General features: G+C 41.4%; 1 protein-coding gene across 1 annotated transcript in view; it reads right to left on the reverse strand.

The window, feature by feature from the left end:
• Positions 1-8,031: 8,031 nt before the first annotated feature.
• Positions 8,032-21,638, reverse strand: part of LOC307255657 (glypican-1-like) — a 70,731-nt gene continuing 57,124 nt past the window's right edge. The window contains exons 6-11 of the mRNA XM_080034388.1: positions 17,171-17,336; positions 16,647-16,777; positions 13,962-14,093; positions 13,508-13,641; positions 12,649-12,824; positions 8,032-11,851 (exon numbers count right to left, since the gene is read on the reverse strand). Of these exons, the coding sequence (XP_079890514.1) occupies positions 11,634-11,851; positions 12,649-12,824; positions 13,508-13,641; positions 13,962-14,093; positions 16,647-16,777; positions 17,171-17,336 (957 nt within the window). The 3' untranslated portion in view covers positions 8,032-11,633. The remainder of the gene's footprint in view (positions 11,852-12,648; positions 12,825-13,507; positions 13,642-13,961; positions 14,094-16,646; positions 16,778-17,170; positions 17,337-21,638) is intronic.

Raw genomic sequence — 21,638 nt, forward strand, 5'->3', positions numbered from 1 at the left:
CTGACTGAATGTGCAGCTTTGTAGTCATTACTGAGTGACTATTTTGAATAACATCTATATTCTGAGGTTACTGCAAATAGTTTAAATTGGAAATTAAGGTTAAACTTGAAATAAAGGGTCGGTTTCTCTAAATTAACATAGATAGACTGTATACATTCACGCACTTTCCTCTGTTGCTATCCACCCATGTAGACAATTTTGGGTTGATCTGACCACGTTTCTGAGCTACAGCCTACACCCATCCGTGCCATTTGGGCTGGCAACCCAATAAAGTGGAGGTGAATGGTGAATAGAGCCAAAATAAATGTTGTCTGTGCAGCTTTAATAAATAGTAATCATTCAAAGCATGTGTACCAAATAAACACCTATTATTAGGAAAATTGTTATTTGGTTGAACAGCTGCTTAGAAATATTGTATTAATTGCTAGTTGAATGCTGAATGAGTCATAACAAATGCAGATAGAATCTAAGAATTGTGAGGGAACAACAGGGACACAGATTTATGGCAGTAGAGGTTGTTGTTCAGTTGTTCAGTTGTGAAGTTGGAGTCCCTTAGGAAGCCTCAGTGTGTCTATCTCTTTAAGTCTAATTAATTTCATTATCTGAGACTGATTCAGTTTAATTAAAGTTCTGTTAGTGTTGCCTTGGCGATTTTGCATAGTCTTCTCTGATTACCTATTCTGTCAGCTGAGAGTTGTAGTTTGCGATTGCAATTTTGTTATTTTGTTATGTTTAATTCACCGTTGGGATTTTGTATCTCTTATTTAGTTATCCAATGTGTGATTATATAATGCCCTGTGAGGTTCATGTACCTCAAAATTAGGAGGATGCACCTTAGTTTCCAATTATACTATGCACATGGACAATGTAAATGTAAGAAACACACACTTACACACACATTTACATTCACACAAACACACACACACACACACACACACGCTTGTCTTCAATGGTGCAAGATGAGAAGAAGAACAGAGAACAAAAGGATTCATAAAGAGATGCACAAGCCATTAATAAAATGTCATTACAGTGGTGCTCAAAGCTTTTTGCTTGGAGGACTGAAAGTGTAAAATGATACTTGGCCGTGTATCAACAATGCACTTGGACATCTATTATTTAGATAATGACCTCATTTAACACGTGCACACATCCACACAGCAGTTACGCAGTCATGCACGCGGGCAAACAAACAATAGCGCCGAGTTAACACGCTGACCTTCTGATATTAACATTGACCTTTGAAAGCAATCTTTTTCTCCCAGCATGCATCAGCAGATCAATAAACATTGCTGCCAGGTGCTGCGCAGCGCATTATCGGCCTGTTGCAGGCTCATGGATAGGGTACACATGCGCACACACACACACACACACACACACACACACACACACACACACACACACACACACACACACACACACACACACACATACACATAGACATAGACATAGACACACACACACACACACACACACATTGTCAATGCAACAAAGCCGCACGTCAAATACTAAATGTCAAAACCCTGTGCTGCACAAAGAATGTGTGTTGTATTAGTGATTACCAATGTAATACACAGTCTCTAAAGACTTTCACTCGGCATTGACTTGTTCACCATTACTAATTGTTAATCAGTGCTTTGTGTTATGTACTTAGAAGCAATGTGCAGTGGTCACAAAGGCAATTAACCCTTCCAATTCGACCTCTCTCACTGTATTTCTCCTCAACATTTATCCATCTGTGACCTTTTCCCCTTCTTTTTCCCTCTCATTTTTAGTCCGCAACCCTACCACATAAATGCAGGTGGCTCAGGCATTGATGTGCCCCTTGGTTCAATCTCCTTATCCAATCAGAGGCAGACCCCATTACCACACACTTTCCTAGTCAATGATTTCTCATTTAAACCTCAATTCCCAGATCCCGAGCTTGTTGAGAGGTTGATAGATGACCTGTCCAATATGCATATGTCCGTGTGTGTGTGTGTGTGTGTGTGTGTGTGTGTGTGTGTGTGTGTGTGTGTGTGTGTGTGTGTGTGTGTGTGTGTGTGTGTGTGTGTGTGTGTGTGTGTGTGTGTGTGTGTGTGTGTGTGTGAGAGAGGCTTACCTGCCCCATTTGAGGCAAGAAGACAGGTGGAATGCGAAATCTGATTTAGAGGACCGTTGGGTTAGAGTCCCCCCAGCACACCCATTCCTCAAAAGTTTGTTGTTGACAGCATCTTTATCAAAGGCTCATTCTTCTAAGGACTAACTAACAACCACATTTGTCTAGCCTATCCACAAGTTTACAAAATTCCCAGTGCACCAGCACTGAAAACACAGCAGTCTGAGAGCCCTAACGCATTTCCATCCTGCACACAAATTCGAAGCAGTTTTGGAGTATGTAAGGCATTCACACTGGAAACGGGGACACAATTTGTACCACTGATTTTTCTAGTGTGCAATTGAGGTGCAGTATTCTACCACAAAGCATTTCACAGAGGAAATGGAAGAGCTGCTCAAAGCTGGAGAAAAGAAAACGCAATTGAATCGTGGATGAATGGAAGCTGAGGAAAAGTTCTCAGTTTAGCGTACAATTGAATGTATATTTAGGTTTGAAGTTAGCATTTATATAGAGTATGTGGAGGAAAAAGGCTTTTCTTCTGGCCCTCTCCGCAACAATACAAGGCTGACTTCTGCTACAGTGATGCCTCCCTCAAACTCCTTAAAATGACTGAGCTGACCCCCATCTGCATAAGGTAACACACTAACTATGCCTTAGTAGTACCCCATACAACCCCACTTCAAATATACTGAACTATCTCTTTAATCATCAGTGGCATTTAAAAGTTGCAGGTTGAATCGATGCCTGTTGGCATGCACATTTTATTATTTTATCTTTGTACAATGTGACACACTGCATATGAATATTTTTAGACAATTTCCGGTAGCATACCATACTAACAGTAATGTACAGTCGAGTCAGAGAACGCAAAGTGAATGGTCCTCGCCTCGTCTCCTCAAGTGACAAGGTCAGCATATCCGGCTTGTCCCTACAGAGCTGCAGCCACTCCCAACACCAGTAGCACCGTGACAACTGAGAAGGTCGAGAGGTCAGAGGTTGTTATGGATTGTTTCAGGGCACGCCACGGAGGAGAATGACATAAATCCCTGGGGTTTGCACAAATGTCAGCTGGATTGATAAATCCACGCCAGCAATCGTTTTCGAAGCTGCGGGAAAAGGTGTTTTGCCACCGTGGAATTAGTGTTAATTATATATTTGAGTTGTTTTTTTATTTCTTCCTTGTGTGATTCAGCATGAGGAAGGAATGCCTGTGGGTTAGAGCACCGCCGCTTCCCAGCATTGAGTGAAAACACATCCTGTGGTGACCAAACAACACTTGATTTATGGCTGTGATAGGACATGTGGTGATACCACAGCGTCACCTGGCTATTTCAGACACCACTGCAAGTAGATGTGGCTACACACACACACATTATGAAGACTACACTCTTAAACAGACAGACAGGTGGTGGAAATCAAGACGCTGTTGGTGCTCAAGGGAAACCAAAAATCAATTCTATTTTGACTTTCTAATACTTGTTTTGTTACAGTAATGATGATGAATTGTGGAAAATCTTGGAATAAGAAAATCAATTAAAATTGTGCGTTTATGTGGAAAGTAAATCATCTTTTACACTACTGCTTCTGTGAAGTGATTCATTTTTTCTGGTCAATTTGTAGACGTACTTAAAGTTGACGACCATTTTAAAGCTTAATTTAGACAAAACACATTTGAGTCTAGCAGATGCAGTAATACAGATTCTTTAAATCCTTAGTTTCCTAATTGAACTTGATATGTAAAAGCATCATTGGAATGCAGTTGTGTGTATCAGTGTCTATCTGCCCGGCTACCTTTTGTTACAGTGATATATGTTGGGGCTTTGAAGCTGAGGACACAGATATGAGATGATGGGCTGAGAAGTTACCTGTAAATTTCACATGAAAATGATTTAGTGTCATAACTTGTTAGAGGCTTCCCATTACTCTTATGTGAGTTGCAGAGGGTTATTCGTAGACATTGCATGTATATTGTGTGTGTGTGTGTGTGAGAGAGAGAGAGAGAGAGAGAGAGAGAGAGAGAGAGAGAGAGAGAGAGAGAGAGAGAGAGAGAGAGAGAGAGAGAGAGATATGGGCATATGTAACTCTTTAGTTTTCCATCAGCCTTTCCATTAAGAAACAGCCCAACCCCCAGAGTTTTATATAGAGCCATTTAATCCTAAAACTGTGAAAATTTGCTGTATTAGCTTTGGCTTTTGACTCACCCCATATATTCTCTTCAACACTACTGCCTTGCGTAAATAATAGTGTGAGTGTGAGTGAGTCAACAATCCAGATAAACAGCCATCCACTGCAAGAGGACCTCAAACAGACTAGGTAACATTGACCCCTACTGGTGACAATTAGTTTTTTTTGTGCAATTGTTTTGATGAAAGTCAATTGTCATGGTAAAACATATTGGATTTGTGCAAATCAGTCATAGATGTCAGATGTTGACCTACTGAACATCTTAGAATGTATACATACTATACAACTCAAGGTAAACCTAGTAAGAGTAAAAGTTCATATATTCCACTAATTATTTTGGGGTCCATTCTGTGGCACATCTTTGCAAACTTAGTGGATGGATGACAAGAAAAAAAAACAAGATTTTAAAGCTTTAAGGTTTAGGATTTTTGTGTCTTTTAATGTGTTTCGCTGGAATGATAAAGAACGTATAGGACTGAGGACACTCCCTAGAAAATACTCCACATTTGTTTTCTGACCTAGAAAAAGAACAGCTCAAAACAACCCTCAACCAGTGTCGGCCCTGAATTAACAAGGAGTTTATTTCAGATCTTTACAACGGACATGGCCAGTAAAGCAGTTATTATGGACTCTCAATTAAAAGTGAATCCTTTGAAATTTGGTCTTAGCCTCCTTTGATCAATGTTTTAACAACAAATTAAAAACAGTTTTACAATCCTTTTTATTTTGTTGCTTTATAACAATGTTACTGACCTCACCCAGCAACATTACTGCTAAGTGTACTGAACACACCCTGACACTTCTACATTATGGCAGATGAGAACATCAACCACTGGAGGGCGACGGACACAAGCGTTTTAGCTGGCATTACAGTGAGTTATGCTTTGCAATGAACTGAAGGAATGCCTTCAACAACATGTCTTAGTCATTGCTACAGAAAGTCAAAGCATCATCATTCATCATCAGCATCGCCTTGAATGTGAATTACATGGGTCATGCTACATACATCCAACATATATGTGAGCCATTACGGCTGCTGTCATCCCTAGCTGATGCTGTTCTCCAGCTAGTAGATCGTATCTGTTGGCTTATGATGTAAGAATCATTTGTTGAGGTGAAGTTTGCGTAACATTGTAAAATCATGGTTTCTATTTCATTTAGTTAAAGGTGCACTATGTAACTTTAGGTCTGTCAGAGAATTTAACATTTCTAAGGTATAGGCTACGTTCTCATAATTGAATGAACAAACTTAACAAACGGGATCCTTGGAACACTGTTTGAAGTTGGAAAGCTTCCTGAAAATGACTGTTTAAATCATATTCTAGTCTTAAATTTGGTCCCAGGTGCCTCAGAAATATTTGTTTTAATTAATGATGATATAACTATTCAATACTAAGAATTACATGTAGAGTAATTGTGTAATGAAAACTAACTGCAGGCTCTGCAAATGTAAATCCCACTCCCTTGAAACTGCATATTGCACCTTTAAGAACCTACCACTGCTTTTTGTGGGGTTTTGTTTTTCAAATAAAATGTAATGTGAGTGTTTGCTAGCTGGGTGGCAGTATGTCCATTTGTAATTTATCTGTGTAAGCTTTTTGTTCTGTGGTTTGACCATAGATAGTATATAAAATGGGTTTGACCCATCTCATATTCAGTAAACTGACAGAGGCAATGATGTGAAGCCCTTGATCTCAAGTATAAGTGCTGTTATAGAAACTAATATAACATCTCAGACAGCTCGATAATACTAAAGAGAGTATGAAGGAGAGAGAGAAGCAGAGGGAGAGAGGAAGGCTTCCATTCAATTACAAGGCAGATCAAAGAGAGAGAGAGAAAAGGGAAGATTTCGAGCACAGCGCACATTTTGCCGCCATGAAGGGACATTTAGATGGAGAACAGGACCGCCTCAGAGCATGTCTGAACTCTCTGAACTTTCAGGCTTGACACTGATGTTAAACAAATTACATTAAAGGGGACCTCTTTCTTTTAGAATGTTTGCTGTAAGATAGCATTAGCAAGATTTGGTAGGTTACCAGGGATCGGGTTTCTTTAGATAAACTTCAATAAGTTTTTTTCTCAAATACCGAAATGGAAACAAATTCAAAGTTTGATTTAGTAAGTTAAGTTCCGTTAAGTTTTCTTTATTAGTCAATTTACACAAGACATGTTGAAATTCGTCTTTTCGCATATCCCCTCAGAGCGCAGGGCCAACCACAGCGCCCCTGGAGCAGTTTTGGGTTAGGTGCCTTGCTCAAGGACACAATGGTAGAGATGGTGGGCACTGTATGCAATACCAGCCACCACTAGTTTTACAATTAACACCCTCCTGTCCGTTGCCAGGGATCCAACCAGCGACCTCATGGTTACTGGTCGGTGTCCTCTTTCTTCTAGGCCATTCTACCATTCTACCGGCTGTAAGTCATTGCCCTCTTTTCATTACTGTTCTTATCATAGTATTTCTTGATGGGTTTTTATAAGATATTAAGCGCACACAATCCTGGTGTTGCTGTTAGACATGATGGAGCCACAGGGCAGTTCAGGGTGTATTGAGCTGAGGAGATTTCACTAACAAAGTGTTTTGCCCCCTGGAGCCAATATATTTCCAATACAGAGAGGTTGCGAAGCAGTTGCTCGCTGGACGTGCTGTGAACCAAAGGGTAAGCTGAAAGCCAAAAGGCTGAGAATAACTGTTGAGCATCTGTGAAGTTGTGTGTGCGTGCGAGAGAGAGAGAGAGAGAGAGAGAGAGAGAGAGAGAGAGAGAGAGAGAGAGAGAGAGAGAGAGGGGAGGTGAAAAGCTTCAGACACAATCGATAGGCTGGAGAGTGTGAATGTGTGAATAATGTGCCCGTAGGTGTGCGTAGGAGCAGCAAGCCACACACACAGGAGAAAGAGAGGGCTGCAGAAAGAAATTCAAGTGAAATTAAATGATACAATTGTTTCTCTGTGGGGAGATGAATGCACCCAATCTATCACTGACTAAAAATATGTGAGAATTCAGCAACAATTCCAATGCTGATTGTTACATTTTACACAGGAATAGATCTTGAGTTTTTCTTTGATTACCCATGTTGGGAGATCAAACAGTTGCTCGTGTGAACAAGGTCAACAAAGGACTGGGTATTTTAGTGACCGACAGGGTGGGACATAAGATGTATTGTGACATATATACTTGAACACTCCTTATTGGTTAAATATTGCTGCTCTCAACTGCACATTGCTTTTTTCACTCCTATAATTTGTAACCTCATGACACACATGGAAACATTGCATCTTTGCACTAGAACCACAGCGTCCCTCAGATTGTCTCCACATATTTGGAGCACTTTGTATAGAGGATTTGTATGTTTAGCGTTGTGTTTTTTTCAGTCTCCCAATGGTATCCTGGTCAAGTACACCTTGTTAAAACCATCCTGGGGGAGATGATCATTCTAATGTCAACACACAAGAACAAGACAAAGCACTTAGTGTGCTGCTTTGCACCATGAGGCAGTTTTCCCTGTGTGGCAGCTGTCACCCCTGACATCATCACTGGAGCACTGACCCTTTTTAGGTGGCAGGGTGCCCCAGTGCGCTCTGGGAAACAATTTTGGCCAGATGGAATGGAGAGCAGACACTTCCTTTACCTAGGAAACAATTGATCTGTGTGTTATCTGTGTGACTAAAAACAGTTTTTTGAATATTATTCATAAGAGGTATATGTCAAAATAACATGCAGCCCATTAAAGACACAAGACACAGGACACAGGCATGTTGAAAATCTTACAATGTATATAATTGACACAAGATTTCAGGTACAACAGCAAATGAGACATTTGTATTTTTAAACCTCTTTCTGGCATCTAACTTCACCATAAAGCACACACTCTCCATAGATTTCTGATAACACAACCAAAGAAAAAAAAAATTAAAAGTACTTTTTTCCTCATATATTGGCACCTTTAAGGAATCCCTCTATATTCAACTCGGTGTAGAAGAATAAAGCTGTCGTTGAATGGTGGGGTTAATCAGCTTTGCTTTTTTTGCCACTTAATGAATGACGGCAGGGTTAAGGTGCACAAACTGATTTCAGACCAGCACTCCGGACAAACCTTTTCCCTTGCTTCCCCTCACACACACACACACACACACACAAGGCGGGGGGGCTTTGTGTTTACACTGTTACACCGTAGTTGAACAGGAGACGTCTTGCTCGGCCATATCTATCTGCATACAAACATCCACCAATCAATAGTCGTTTCTGGAAGGTGTTGACTCATGTATTGATCGACCATCTTGTGATGTCTTTGTGCAGACAATGCCATTTATTGGCCTCATAAAAGTGCAGGTTTTTTTTATAAAAGGGAGGAGGACATTGAGCAACAAATGAATGAGATCAAAAAGGTGAAGGGGTGTGGGGGGGGGGGGGGGGGTTGTGCAAATTTCAGCCAATGACATTGTGAGGCAGTCATTGAAACCGAAGTTGTGAGTCACTTAGTCGTATTTGAATTGGAATGTCACCATCACACAGTTGGAGCCATTTTTTAATTATTTTACCCGAGCCTGATGTTGAACTTTCGCATTCAAATTCAGATTGTTTTCCCAAGAGGGTCACCAAAAGAGGACCCATGCATTCCTAATTTGTCTTTGTTCAAAATGTGTTTTTTTTCTTCTTCCCCTAACACTGGAAACAACAAATATCATTATGTCTCTTTTTTCAAATCTCAAAATTGACCCCAACCCTAGACAAAGTGTCAAAGGCAGTCACAGGCAGATTTATTTTTAACCAGGGACTAACAGAAAGACAACCACACTGACGTACGTGGACACACATACTCTTAACACGCATACGCACAGCAAACATAGCATGTCGGGAAAAAAAATAAAATACCAACAATTATGTCAGGTAAATAATGTCAGGTAACACATATTGACAACCTCACCCATTTCCAGAGCAGTAATTAACCAACTATCTATTAAGATATGCTTCTCAAATGTAGACAGATCTTTTTTTGTGTTAATCCACAGTATTATATTACTAACTGTACTAAAATGTTCTTATAGTGGATTGTTCCAGTGTGCAACTGAAGTAACGATGCACTTTTGAAAAGCATGTCCATCTCCGTTGTCCTCCTCACATTTCTCCATCACAGATTGGGGTATACAACAGTAGCAAGTTGAAAGAAATCCCAATTTGATAAACGAGCTATATTAATCTCCCATTGCTTGCTGTTACGATGTTAGTCCAATTCATTTTCAATACATTTCATTTCTGTGCCTTCCAAACCAAGTTTAAGAAACACTCTATTGTCTGTCCCTCAGTCAGTCAAAGACAAGTACACTCATTTACACACACATACATATACAGTACGCACATGCAAGTATTGTCCCATCATCCTGCACGCGGGCGTTCTTAAATGAGAGCTTTGACATTTATTTGAAATTAAAACGTGGTAGGCGTTTTTCCTCCCCGGCCAAGCTTCTCATCAGGAGAAAGCCGTACTACACTGTGTGTTCCCACAACTTGCACAGTAAGGTTGACACATAATAAAGCACTGTGTCATTGTCATATTGCCTTGCCATCATGTAGAAGCATGAGGAACGCTTTAAAAGGTCATTATAACTGATGAGCAGGGAGAAGGGGGTGGGGACAAAGAGGCACTGATATAGAAAAAGTGGCAGAAAAATGGAAGGCAGATATGGATACAATATGACTAATGGCGTGTGAAATAAAGAGCTATAGCATATACAATGATCCGGCCGTTATATAAAATTTGTATAACCTAGTTGGCTATTTTTTTTTCTTCTTTCTCTAAAAAACAACACAGAAGCAATCAAAAATATGTACAATGTTGTGTCTGCCATAGAAATAGTAGTACAATTTAAAAGACGTGCATGGGTGAGTGGCTCTTACTTGTGATATTGCTGCAATTAAAAAAAAAAAAAGTGAAATTGCTCGTTGCAATTACGATGCTAACCACAGGAGCGCTGGCTGGGCCTTTGCAGGGAGCGAGTGAGCAGAACAAAACGATGCATGTTCTATTTTTGCTCTGCTGTGCACATAAAAAGAAGAACTTAAAAAAATATGTGTGCTACATGACAGCAGTGCATCTTCCTCTGTGTACATTTCTGTTCTGCTACATGTTTTCCCAAAATCATTCACCGTCAATCCTTTTTGCTCTGACGGGCAACTTTAAACCCCCCTCCCCTCCCTCCCTCCCCCCAGCCCATTCCACATACAGTGCTCTATAGTGGGAAGGAGGGCTGTCATCTGAGACCTGTCCCCTGGCCTAGCATGTGTTTGGCTTACAGCAGACTCTCCAGCAGTTGATCCTCCACAGCCAGCAAGGTTGGTGGGGAGAGAGAGAGAGAGAGAGAGAGAGAGAGAGAGAGAGAGAGAGAGAGAGAGAGAGAGAGAGAGAGAGAGAGAGAGAGAGAGAGAGAGAGAGAGAGAGAGAGAGAGAGAAAGAGAGAAAGAGAGAAAATGAGAGAGAGAGGGGAGATCGGCCTTAGCAGGGGGGAGGTAAAGGGCAGGGGGGAATGTAGGGATGAGTGGAGGGATGGAGTGGCGGATGGGTCACGTTACTCCCACATTAGAGGATCATGTCAGTGTGAATGCGATCATGGCTATTATTACAGCTTCACATGATGAGACGGCAAAAAAGTGCTGACGCGGGGCTGCTCTCATCCTTGGCTTTGAGAGAGAGCGTGTGTAAGTGTAACGATATTGGCCTAATGCATCAAAAAGGTCCAGTGGGCGGTGTTGTTGTCCAGATTATCCCTCCTTTTAGAAGTCGTCAATATTTGAATTAATTTAAGTTTTTGTGTTTCATTTGTTGTGGTTTGCGTGATTAAACCACTCTGGGGTCTTCAACGAGTAATCAATAAATAAATAATACCACTGAACACAAGTGCAGTTTTTAAAGGAGTGGATAACAACTAACATGTAGCGCCGCTGCAAAGCCCCCATTTTCCCCACTCTCCCACCCGTGGTGTCAACACCAACATACCTTTAACAATATAGTCTTACACACACGTCTTAGGTACATATATTATCTCAGATAGAACCCCCAAACACCAGAACCAAAACATTAGAAGATGCGAAAGAAAGACCAGCTCTAATGGTGTCATTATATAGCAAGAAATAAAAAGAAAAGAGCAAGAATCCAAACATTAATGAATACTCCATTTGTGTTCTAATAAAAAAAAAGTCCATCCAAGTGATTTTTTTTAAATGTTGTATCCTTGTATATGTATTTAGTTTTGGCAAAGTAACTAACCCCCCCCAGCTTCTCCTCCCTCCTTTCAGACTCTCACCCCAAAAACCCAGTGTCCTAAACTCAGTCCCAAGTTGGTAGATTCTCCTCAAGTCAATTATCGCCGGAGCAGCAGAATGAAGAGTGGAAGCAGGTAAATGGCGATGCAGGGAAGGTTTTGGTTGGCCCCTCCCCCCGAGCCTTTCACCCTCTTGTTTTCTGGAGGGGCCTGGTAGATTATGGTTGCGTCAGTGTTAGGGGCGACAGGGCCCGGGCCGCCGCGGGAACACGTTTCATCAGTGCACGCGCCACTTCCTGAACCGCTGACATCATCACCTGGGGACAGAGGGGGCAGGACAATGAGCTCAATGTAGGACGTATATAACATTTACAAATAGTGTTGCCTTTGTATTCATATAATTAAAGGTGGAGTCAGCATTTTTTGGAGAATGCTTGTTGTCAAAAATCAGTGAATATTTCCTCACGATCAACTACCTGTACGTACTGTGTGTGCGCTGAAAATAATTCCAGTATTCATACACAGCTTAGGCTCTGCCAACTGGCCTGTTGCTAGCTACATTGGCCCCCATTTTGCTTTCATATCTTTGTAAACATACCAGTTTACAGAAGCTGTACATAAACACCAGATTTTTTTTTAAATGAATCAGTGAATTCGACAACAAGCTTTCTCCAGAATTGCTGACTCCACCTTTAACATATTGAGACTGCAGTGACAAGCTCGTACGAAATACAGTATTTTGCTCAACTACCAAAGAGAAATATGAGGACTGAGAAAAAAGGATGAACATCCCCCTCTGTCTACCTCACATAATGTGCTACATAATAATAACCTCGATTTTTCAACCAGACCCTTGGATTTAGGCCAAACATCTTTGTATCCTCATAATAATTTCAGACTCAATGCTTTTGCCATTTTGGTATAGTTTGTTATAAAAAAATGGAGGTGCAAGATGAAGTGTGCCTCCTCAGATGAACAGAAATAGTTATAGAGTTTATAACCCTTAATTGAGAACTTATTAGAAGCTATTTAATCATCAGTAACTCATCCCAGATACCATTGTTTGTGAATGTTCTTCAGAAACTTGAGGTCAATTGATTGCAAAAGTGCTTACTGGTGTCCTGAAAGTCCACATCCTGGCCGTTGAGAGCGTTCTTCAGGCGGTGGGTCATGATCTTCAGCTGCATTATCTGCTGGCGTATTGTCATGTCAGGCTTGGTGATGTCGATATCCACTTCAGGGTTGTTGATCTGACTGGCTAGGCCATCACTCATCACCTCTGGAAGGTACCTGGCAGGCACACATGAACACTTGTTTAATATGTGAAATAAATACATGTCTGAAACGTTAACCCTAACCCTCTTCAACGTTGAATTTCCCTAATTTCCCTAGGATTCTGTGGAGTCAGTTATTAGTAGGTGACCAAACTAAGAGAAACGGAAATGTGCCTACAGTGAAGCTATGGTTGGCCCAAAATGTTTTTACTTAAAGCTGCTACAAGGAACTTTTAAATATTTTTGAAACAGTCTCATGTTTCCTCTGATGATCATAAATTACACGTAGCAGCAAACGAGACCATCAGTGCAAAGACGCTATTTGTATGTACTTTTTCTTAATGACTTTGTCATGGGTATGCTCACCCAAGAACAACAGCTGGGGTAGTAAAAACACTACCGCTTTTGTCCAAAGGGGGTGCACAAATGAACACAAACTTAAAGTTCCTTGGAGCACCTTTAAAAAACAAAACAATTTAAAGGCTAAGAAAATTATCATTAAAAGCAAAATGCATCAGAGTCGATGTTTTGTAAAAACATCTGTTGATATGTCTGATCATCTTACAACTGTAGCCACCCATAGTTGCCATTATATTGTGCGCGTAAAACATTGTCATTTTCTACAATATTATTAGAATTGTTTTACATGGATAATGTTTTTTCGAAAGACATTTCTTCATAGGTTCATACGCCCCTTACCTGGCGCGGCTCATGCCGTTCCAACACTTTTCCTCGGCCCCTGTTCCGGTGGCCACTCTGTCACTGCACAGTAAACCTGGCAGGGAAACCCAATGGGGCTGCAGATCCCTCAGTCTTATGGTCACATCAGACACCTGGAGGCAGAAGTTTGACAAGAGCAGATTCATGAGCTTTCAGACTCTGTCCAAAACAACACAGCAGCAGAGTGTAAGAAAATAACCAACCGCAGTGCTCAGTCATCTGATTCATTCATTCATCCATCCGAGCATGCATTTCCTATCTAATCACCCCCATAGTATTCTGTGTAAAAGGTGAAATGTACAGCAAACAAGGGGGGTTAATTGTCCATGATGGGCAATGGCTCATGCATCATGAGCCATCACACGATGATTGGGGGTCGAGTTCTAGACTGTCAAGAGAGCAATAACAAGGTCACAGACTAAATACTTCTTACCAGTTTGTCCATTTTGCTGGAGCTTGATTCCAACCTGTCCTCTACTGTAACCTTTCCTCTCTTGGCACTTTCCTCTGCTCCTCCTGTGCTGCTGGTTCCTCCCTCTCTCAGGTTGCCACACGCCTGGCCCACCTGCGCAATGAGAAAGGGAAGAATGTATAAGACAGAAATGTAGAGAGGAGGGAGGGGGGAGGCACGTTTACAAAAGGGCGAAATGAGGAATGTGAGCCAGTTCTGTTAAAAGGTTCTCCGAGGAACTTTCAGTTTGTGTTGATTCTGGCACCCCCTTTGGACAAAAGCGGTAGTGTTTTTACAACCCCAGCTGTTGTTCCTGGGCAAGCGTACCCATGACAAAGGCATTAAGAAGAACTATATAAAAATAGCATTCTTTGCACTGATTGTCTCGTTTGCTGTTACATGTCATTTATGATCATCTGAGGAACAACGAGACAGTTTCAGAAATATTTAAACGTTTGTCGTAGCACCTCTAAGTTCAAAAGTTTAAATTTACTCAGCTTTCCAAACACTGCTATCAAATCATCAACCCTCCCTCCCCGTCCAGACTGGCTCCATAAATGTAATTTTCTTACCATATGTAGTTCATACTCGGTATCTTTTATTGGTGTTGGTGTTAACAAGACTGACATCTTAAACTTGAACTTTAGCTCTCTGAATATAATCCTATATAAACCCATAGTCATACTGCATTGGAAAGTAACATTTTTGCATACAACTTGCCTGCGGGTACACACACAACCTTTTTGAGCATATTAGTCAACACAAATCTGTACTTTCAGAAAACAGAGACGACAAGTGGTGCTGATTATTCTGATGACCCCAAGAGTCAATCACAGCAGAATGAATCACCAGCTCCCGAAAGCTTTACATGTCCCTATGGGGCTTACATTTTTATAAACAGCGCCCAGGGAATACAATCAGACATGCAGTCAATCTGTCATCCAATTTGGTCTGCTTAGAGGAGCCTCAAGTCTTTCAACCTTTTCATAAAAACTATACAATAATCCATCTTTCTGTCTTGTCTGTTGGCATGCCTTGCTGGTAATGTAGTGTAGTTGATAGTAGATTGGAAAACAAATGTAATTAATAAACTTATGCTATGCACTGCTGTTTCAGAATTTGCATGTGGTGAATCTTTATCGGGGAAAACTGCATAACACAACATATGGCTTTCTCATGTCAACAGATTATGTAAATAGGAGATAATCTGTCCTGTGCGCTGTGTCCACTGTGATATGGAAAGCATGGAGATGATTTGAATTGTGTGTGTGGGATCATCAACAACGCAGCTCTTTCCCCCCTAGAGATGGCGATCAGCGGCTGAAGCTGTGTGTGATTACCGCAGTCAAGCAGGTCAGTGGCAGTGTGCCGGGCCTATGGCTTTACCCTCAGGGCCTCCAAGCCAGGCTCTTTAAACAGCACATTGACACTGTTTTTTTTCCACCTTCACCAAAACATCTCTGTCAGATTTCCATTGCTGCAAGTGCCTTCTTTTTAAGGATCATATTAAAGTGTTGCTCAGACACCATTAAAAGAATGAAGTAAACGCTTGGCCCCTGCAGGCTCCGTCATGACTCACATCCTCTTTACTTGAACTCAGGTATGTGAAGCTTTGGAAAAGGCATTCATTATGTGGTAGGATAGGTGTTAATTGGACCAATAAATGAATGCAGGGGAAATAGGGTAGCACAGTGAGAAAATACTCTAAACTGATGAATCTAGGGTGGTTCTGTGTTTTAGTGTGCATGGTTTCTCAATCCCTTATTACTATGTCTATTGCTTAACAAGGTGAAATGAATAATTCAGTATGATATGACTGAGTATTTCTCTAGTCTATAACAATAAAAATCTGTCTAAATAAGCGACGAGCAGATGCTCATCTTGATTGGGACTGTGTGGGTGTAATTTGAACTGATTTGACAGAGACTTGCCTTGACTACTTAAGCAAACAATACCACAGCTGCCATCACATTTCAATTCCAACTATACTAAATCCCGATTGTTGCATGGAAGTGTGTGACAATTTCTATAGGACCAATTTGCTCATAGAAAGAGGCTGATCGAGAAAATAAGTTTTCAGGGCATTTTGAATTATATTGCCAACCATTTTATAGATACTTGTTTGCCAATTTGACTTCAATTGACTTCCCTCAAGTGGAAAAATAAGAGATACATAATAATGCATTTTCAAGTCTAACTAGAGAAGGGAAGAGTCATGATTTTCCCTGAATCTGCTATGGATTTTCACACCCGTAGTTACATTGCAACCAACCCTATTTGGCTGATTATAATATATTTAAAAACAATCTTTAAAAACCCTTTATAAACCTTTTTTTCTTTTTCTTTTTTACATTTTGTATCACTCAGCTGTGACTAGAACAACATATGCACCAATCCCCTTATTTAAAATGCAAAGGGCACATTAGTTTCCTTTCAGAAGAGCCATTTTGTGACATTGTTACAACTAATAAGTTGTCAAAGTTGGGGCACAGAGTGAACTAATTTATTAATCCAGGAAATAGGTTATTTGATTGTTCAGGACTGATGCAAGTAAGCAAGTATGTTACTGGTCTCCACAGCTCTCATTCTTTAAACTGTCAATTCTGTGAGGTAAACAACTGTTTGTAAGGTGTAGTCATCTGTATACAGGTGTATGTAAGCTCTAACCTTCATGTTGATGGTCTCTATGTTTTCCATCATAGTCTGCATGCCTTCCGATATGCGAGCGGGGAGGGAGAGGACCACGCTGTCCACACCAGACGGGCCATCAAAGCGATCAGCCACCTGCATCATTGTTTCTAAAAGAAAGAGTCAAGATTGAGGCGGAATATATTAAGTGCATTGGCAGAAGGAGGCTGCTGTATTCACTGCACATATTGTTCCAGGTAAAACCTTTGGGCAAACATATGGCGGAATTGGATGCGCGTGCCGTGACGTCTGTGTGTGTGTGTGTACTTGTACAACTACTATTTGTACAAGTACACACACAAAACTATTTTTTGTGAGAACCAATTTAAGTTTTAGACAATAGGAGGATATTTTTGGAAAGTGTTCTCAGTTCTCACTTAAGGGACATACCTTTAAAGGGCAGTTTGAGGGGGTGAAGACTCGGTCAAGGTTGAGGTATGAATAAGGTTGAGGTTAGGGTGCGTGCATGCGTGTGAGTGAGTGCGTGTGTGTGCGCTCCCTACCTGCCAGATGCCTCCACTCTGTGTTTAGGTCAGCCTGGTTGGCGAGGCAGCCCTTCATGACGTTGCTGCAGTAGTTGGCACAAGGTCTGGCGGAGGCCATGCCGCGGCAGTGGGGACAGTAAGTCATCCTCATCATGGCCTTCATGCACTCCAGGCTCAGCTGCACCTGGGGTAGAGCACAGACAAAAATACGCATTCAGGACCCTAGATGAAAAAGTACAGTTAAGTCTACATGATCTACTAGTCAGATACACATGATAGTAGCAGGTGATCCAACTGTACATTTGAGCACTGCTGCTACTGCACCTGAGATTGTAATATTGGCTTTACTTAAAGTGTTCCGTTTTAATAAGATAAGAAGAAGGAAATGTTCTCGCACCAGACAATGACAGTCACCCCCCGCAGTGACCCTTTCTTGAGTTTGCACCAGATTTTTCATTCAGCACAGTTTCCTTGGAAACCACGTTGGGACAATTAACTTTTTGTTTCACATGCAATGAAAAGGGCCCTGACATTCATAGGAGTATAATCTCAGTCCCTCACTTCATCCGTCTCCTGCCTCTTCCATTTCTCTCTGGATCCCACAAGGCTGTTCCCCCCAGGAAAGAGGCTTGGTGCGTGAAACGCGAAACTGGGTTAATACCAATAAGCTATGTTCACGAGAGAGTACAGCTATGCATACAAAACCTCAGGAAGTGTGTGTGTGTGTGTGTGTGTGTGAGAGAGAGATAGAGAGAGAAAGAGGGAGAGAGAGAGAGAAAGAGAGAGAGAGAGAAAGAGACGGAGAAAGAGAAAGAGAAAGAGGTGGAACAAGCCCAGCTACGCATACAAAGCTCCTCTAAGCTGACATCTGGGCCAGCCTGATGCTTTTCCTGGAAACTATTCTTCCAACAGCAAAGTCAGTTAAAACCAGCAAGTTACAAATATACAGTGGGAATAGGATAACAATAGGGATCAGGTGGGAAAACAACTCACTTTGAACACTCTACCGATCTGTCAGTAGTTCAGTAAAAAGTCTGCTCCACATAATTGGTCATAAAAGCGGGCTAGTCCCCATTACTATTACTATAAAGCGCATTAACAAAGGCAGCTTCCCTGTAGCATTAGTCTTGCATTGTGTAATACTTGTATGAATCGTGGTATTGTTAACAGCTTTAAGCTCTTTTTATACTTTATTTTGTGAGCCACACTTTCTCTCAGACAATGTGTATGCAGTATGTGCCTGTTTTAATCACTTGCAGTGTTGTAAAGTTTCTAATAAGCTTCATTGCATTCTGTTTTAAGGGATTCTTTTCTATGCTGTATTTAATGACTATTTATGGGCGTACCAACCCAATTTCCCCCACAACGATCATAAAAAAAATTATTCATATTTGATCCACATAAGGACAAATTATTTCATTTGACACATTTCAAACTCAAAATTAACTCATACACTACATCAAAAGGTTCATTATAAATCCTAAATTAGTAAATGCCTCTCTGACGGATGCCGATATCATTTGTTAATTATGGCAGTTGCACAAGGAAGGCAGTTTAAAGTGAAATACGTGACACACAGAGAGAGAAGCACTAACCACCACATTTCCCCCGCTTCATCTCAAGTCATATGAGACATGAGTCAGATCCTCACTCCTGCCCTCCTTTTCTCTCCCCTCCTCCTCCCATTCTAACCCTACCAACTCATTAGCCAAGGATGAGTCAGACAAATGCTTTTTTGGTGAGCGAGAGAGAAGAGTGAGGGAATAAGGGAGTGTCCGGGACAGGGATGAGTGGAGAAAAAAAGACAGAAAAGAGAGAGAGAAAGAGAGAGAGAGAGATACGGGGGGAATGTTGAAACAGCTATGAGATTCAACAAAGGGGCGTTGGCAGGGAGTAGGAAGAAACCCAGGGGTGATGGGGTAAGTCTAATACTAATTAAAGAGAGACGGTCATTAATCCGCTTTCTGTTACATCATCCAAACGGCATTAATGCTGGGAATCCCAGGCCGCGGATCAACAGACATAACGCACAAACTCCTCCAATGGTGCCACGTGGAGGTTGATGTTGACAACTTCCTCTGTAACCTTGGAGCTGTGGTGCACCAGGAACTTTAAAAGGACGGGGCTGCCCAAATTAGAAACCGCAACGAGACGCACAGCGGATTATTTTCTATTATCGATAAAACTGGGGGATTATATCTCTGATAAAGTGAAAGCAAAATGATTAAAGCTATCGGAGAATAATGAAGAACTCCCTCAGGACAAATGACCCAGAAGCGCATGAGGAGGCATCAGCGAATTGTTAAACTGATCGTTCAGAACCGTAAGGAAAACTATTGACAGAGACCATCTAAATAGGAACCAAAAGGAACAAATCTTCACATTTAAGAAACTGAAAGCGATTTACAGAGCAACATTTGCCAAGGACTACGGTTTAGCAACTTTGCTAGATTCAATTACATAAATGGTTCATCGCTGATCAATATGAGCACTGACATATTTTCTGACGATTAACTAAAGCAATTGATCAAATAACTGTTTCAACACACGCGCACGCGCACACACACACACACACACACACATGCGCACACGCACACACACACACACACACACACAACCTGATTCAAATCATCTCGATACTGGCCTCTCAAGAGTTATCAAGTGAAGGTTTTGTGTTTTTAGATGGTGTTACATACTTGGCTATTTGACACGCCTGTGCTACATCTCATCTCCCATCTCCAACACACCCTTACTTATCCTTGCTTCACCTTCACAACATGCTCCCCATACCTGTCAGTGTTCATACCTTTCCATATAGCTCCAAGGCAATGGAGCCTGATACCTCTCTCTCGCTCTATCTGCATGTCTTTCCTCTGTAATTACTAAAGATATATGTGCGACCTTTCCCCCCTTGTGCTACAAGTACGAGCCGATCTAGACTCCTTGCCTCCAGAGTCAGCTATGTGGCGCGTGTCCTACTTCCTCCACTCCCCTTCCCCAGGGAATAATACACAGGACACAGCGACTGGTGCAGCCCAGAGAGAAACACAGGGAGGAATTAATACAGTGGAATCTCTCAAGTGTAGAGATGTACCTTTTGTCTGACAAAATCTCAAAATCATCTCTCAAATTATTCATTTTCTTTTCCCACGCATCATCTTGGTCTCTCTCGGTTCTGCCTTTGCTGTATACCAACCCAGCCTCCTTTTTTACCAGGATACTCTTTCATCACCGTTCACTACAGCTCCTTATTTTTCAGACTAAAAAAACATAGCAGGGATTCATATCATCTGAGTTGGTAGCAAACACAGACGTGGGTAGACGACATTTGGAGCACACACAGAGAGAGATTATTTTTTTCAAATTATACCTCGCTTTACACTCAAACAGTGAAATGCCTCCGAGAGCCGCCAATGTGGTAATCATCTTCAGGCACCGGGGTCCTTTAAGTGGCAAATACATAGCTATTAATAGGAGCCGATGTCTCCTTAGGGCCCTAATCAATCGAAAGGTAGAATTACAGGGGAGAAAGGAGGGGAAAGGTAGGATCCAAATTAGTATACTAAGCTACACTCACCGGCCACTTTATTAGGTACAGCGGTTCATATTCTTGTTAACACATATAACTAATCAGCCAATCACATGTCAGCAACTCAATGCATTTAGGCATGTAGACCTGGACGGGACAACTTATTGACCGATATAACCAAGCAACAGAATGGGTAAGAAAGGGATTTTAAGCGACTTTGAACATGCCATGTTGAGGGTGCCAGGAGGGCTGGTATGAGTATTTCAGAAACTGCTGATCTACTGGGATTTTCACTCTAAACCATCTCTAGGGTTTACAGAGAATGGTCTGAAAAAGTAAAAATATCCAGTGAGCGGCATTTGTGTGGACGTAAAATGCCTTGTTGATGTCAGAGGTCAGTGGAGGATGGGCATACTGGTTCGAGATGATAGAAAGACACCAGTAACTCAAATAACCACTCGTTACAACCAGGGTATGCAGAATACCATCTCTGTACGCAAAACACGACCAACCTTGAAGCAGATGGGCTACAGCAACACCGGGTGCCACTCCTGTCAGCTAAAAACAGGAAAATGAGGCTACAATTCTCACAGGATCACCAATATTGGACAATAGAAGATTGAAAAATCATGCCTGGTCTGATGAGTCTCGATTTCAGTTGCGACATTCAGATGGCAGGTTCAGAATTTGGCGTAAACAACATGAAAGTATGGATCCATCCTGCCGTGCACCATCAACCATGCCATGTTCAAAGTCACCTAAACCCCCTTTCTTCCCCATTCTGATGCTCGGTTTGACTTCAGTACATTGTCTTGACCACGTCTAAATACCTAAATGCATTAAATTGCTGCCATGTGATTGGCTGATTAGCTTTTTGTTTTTATAAGCCATTGAACAGGTGTACCTAATAAAGTGGCCGGTGAGTGTATATTCACAACTAAAGGAGACAGAGGACAA

This window comes from Ammodytes marinus (genome assembly GCF_949987685.1).
Source record: "Ammodytes marinus genome assembly, chromosome: 9".
In the NCBI taxonomy this organism is placed as follows: domain Eukaryota; kingdom Metazoa; phylum Chordata; class Actinopteri; order Uranoscopiformes; family Ammodytidae; genus Ammodytes; species Ammodytes marinus.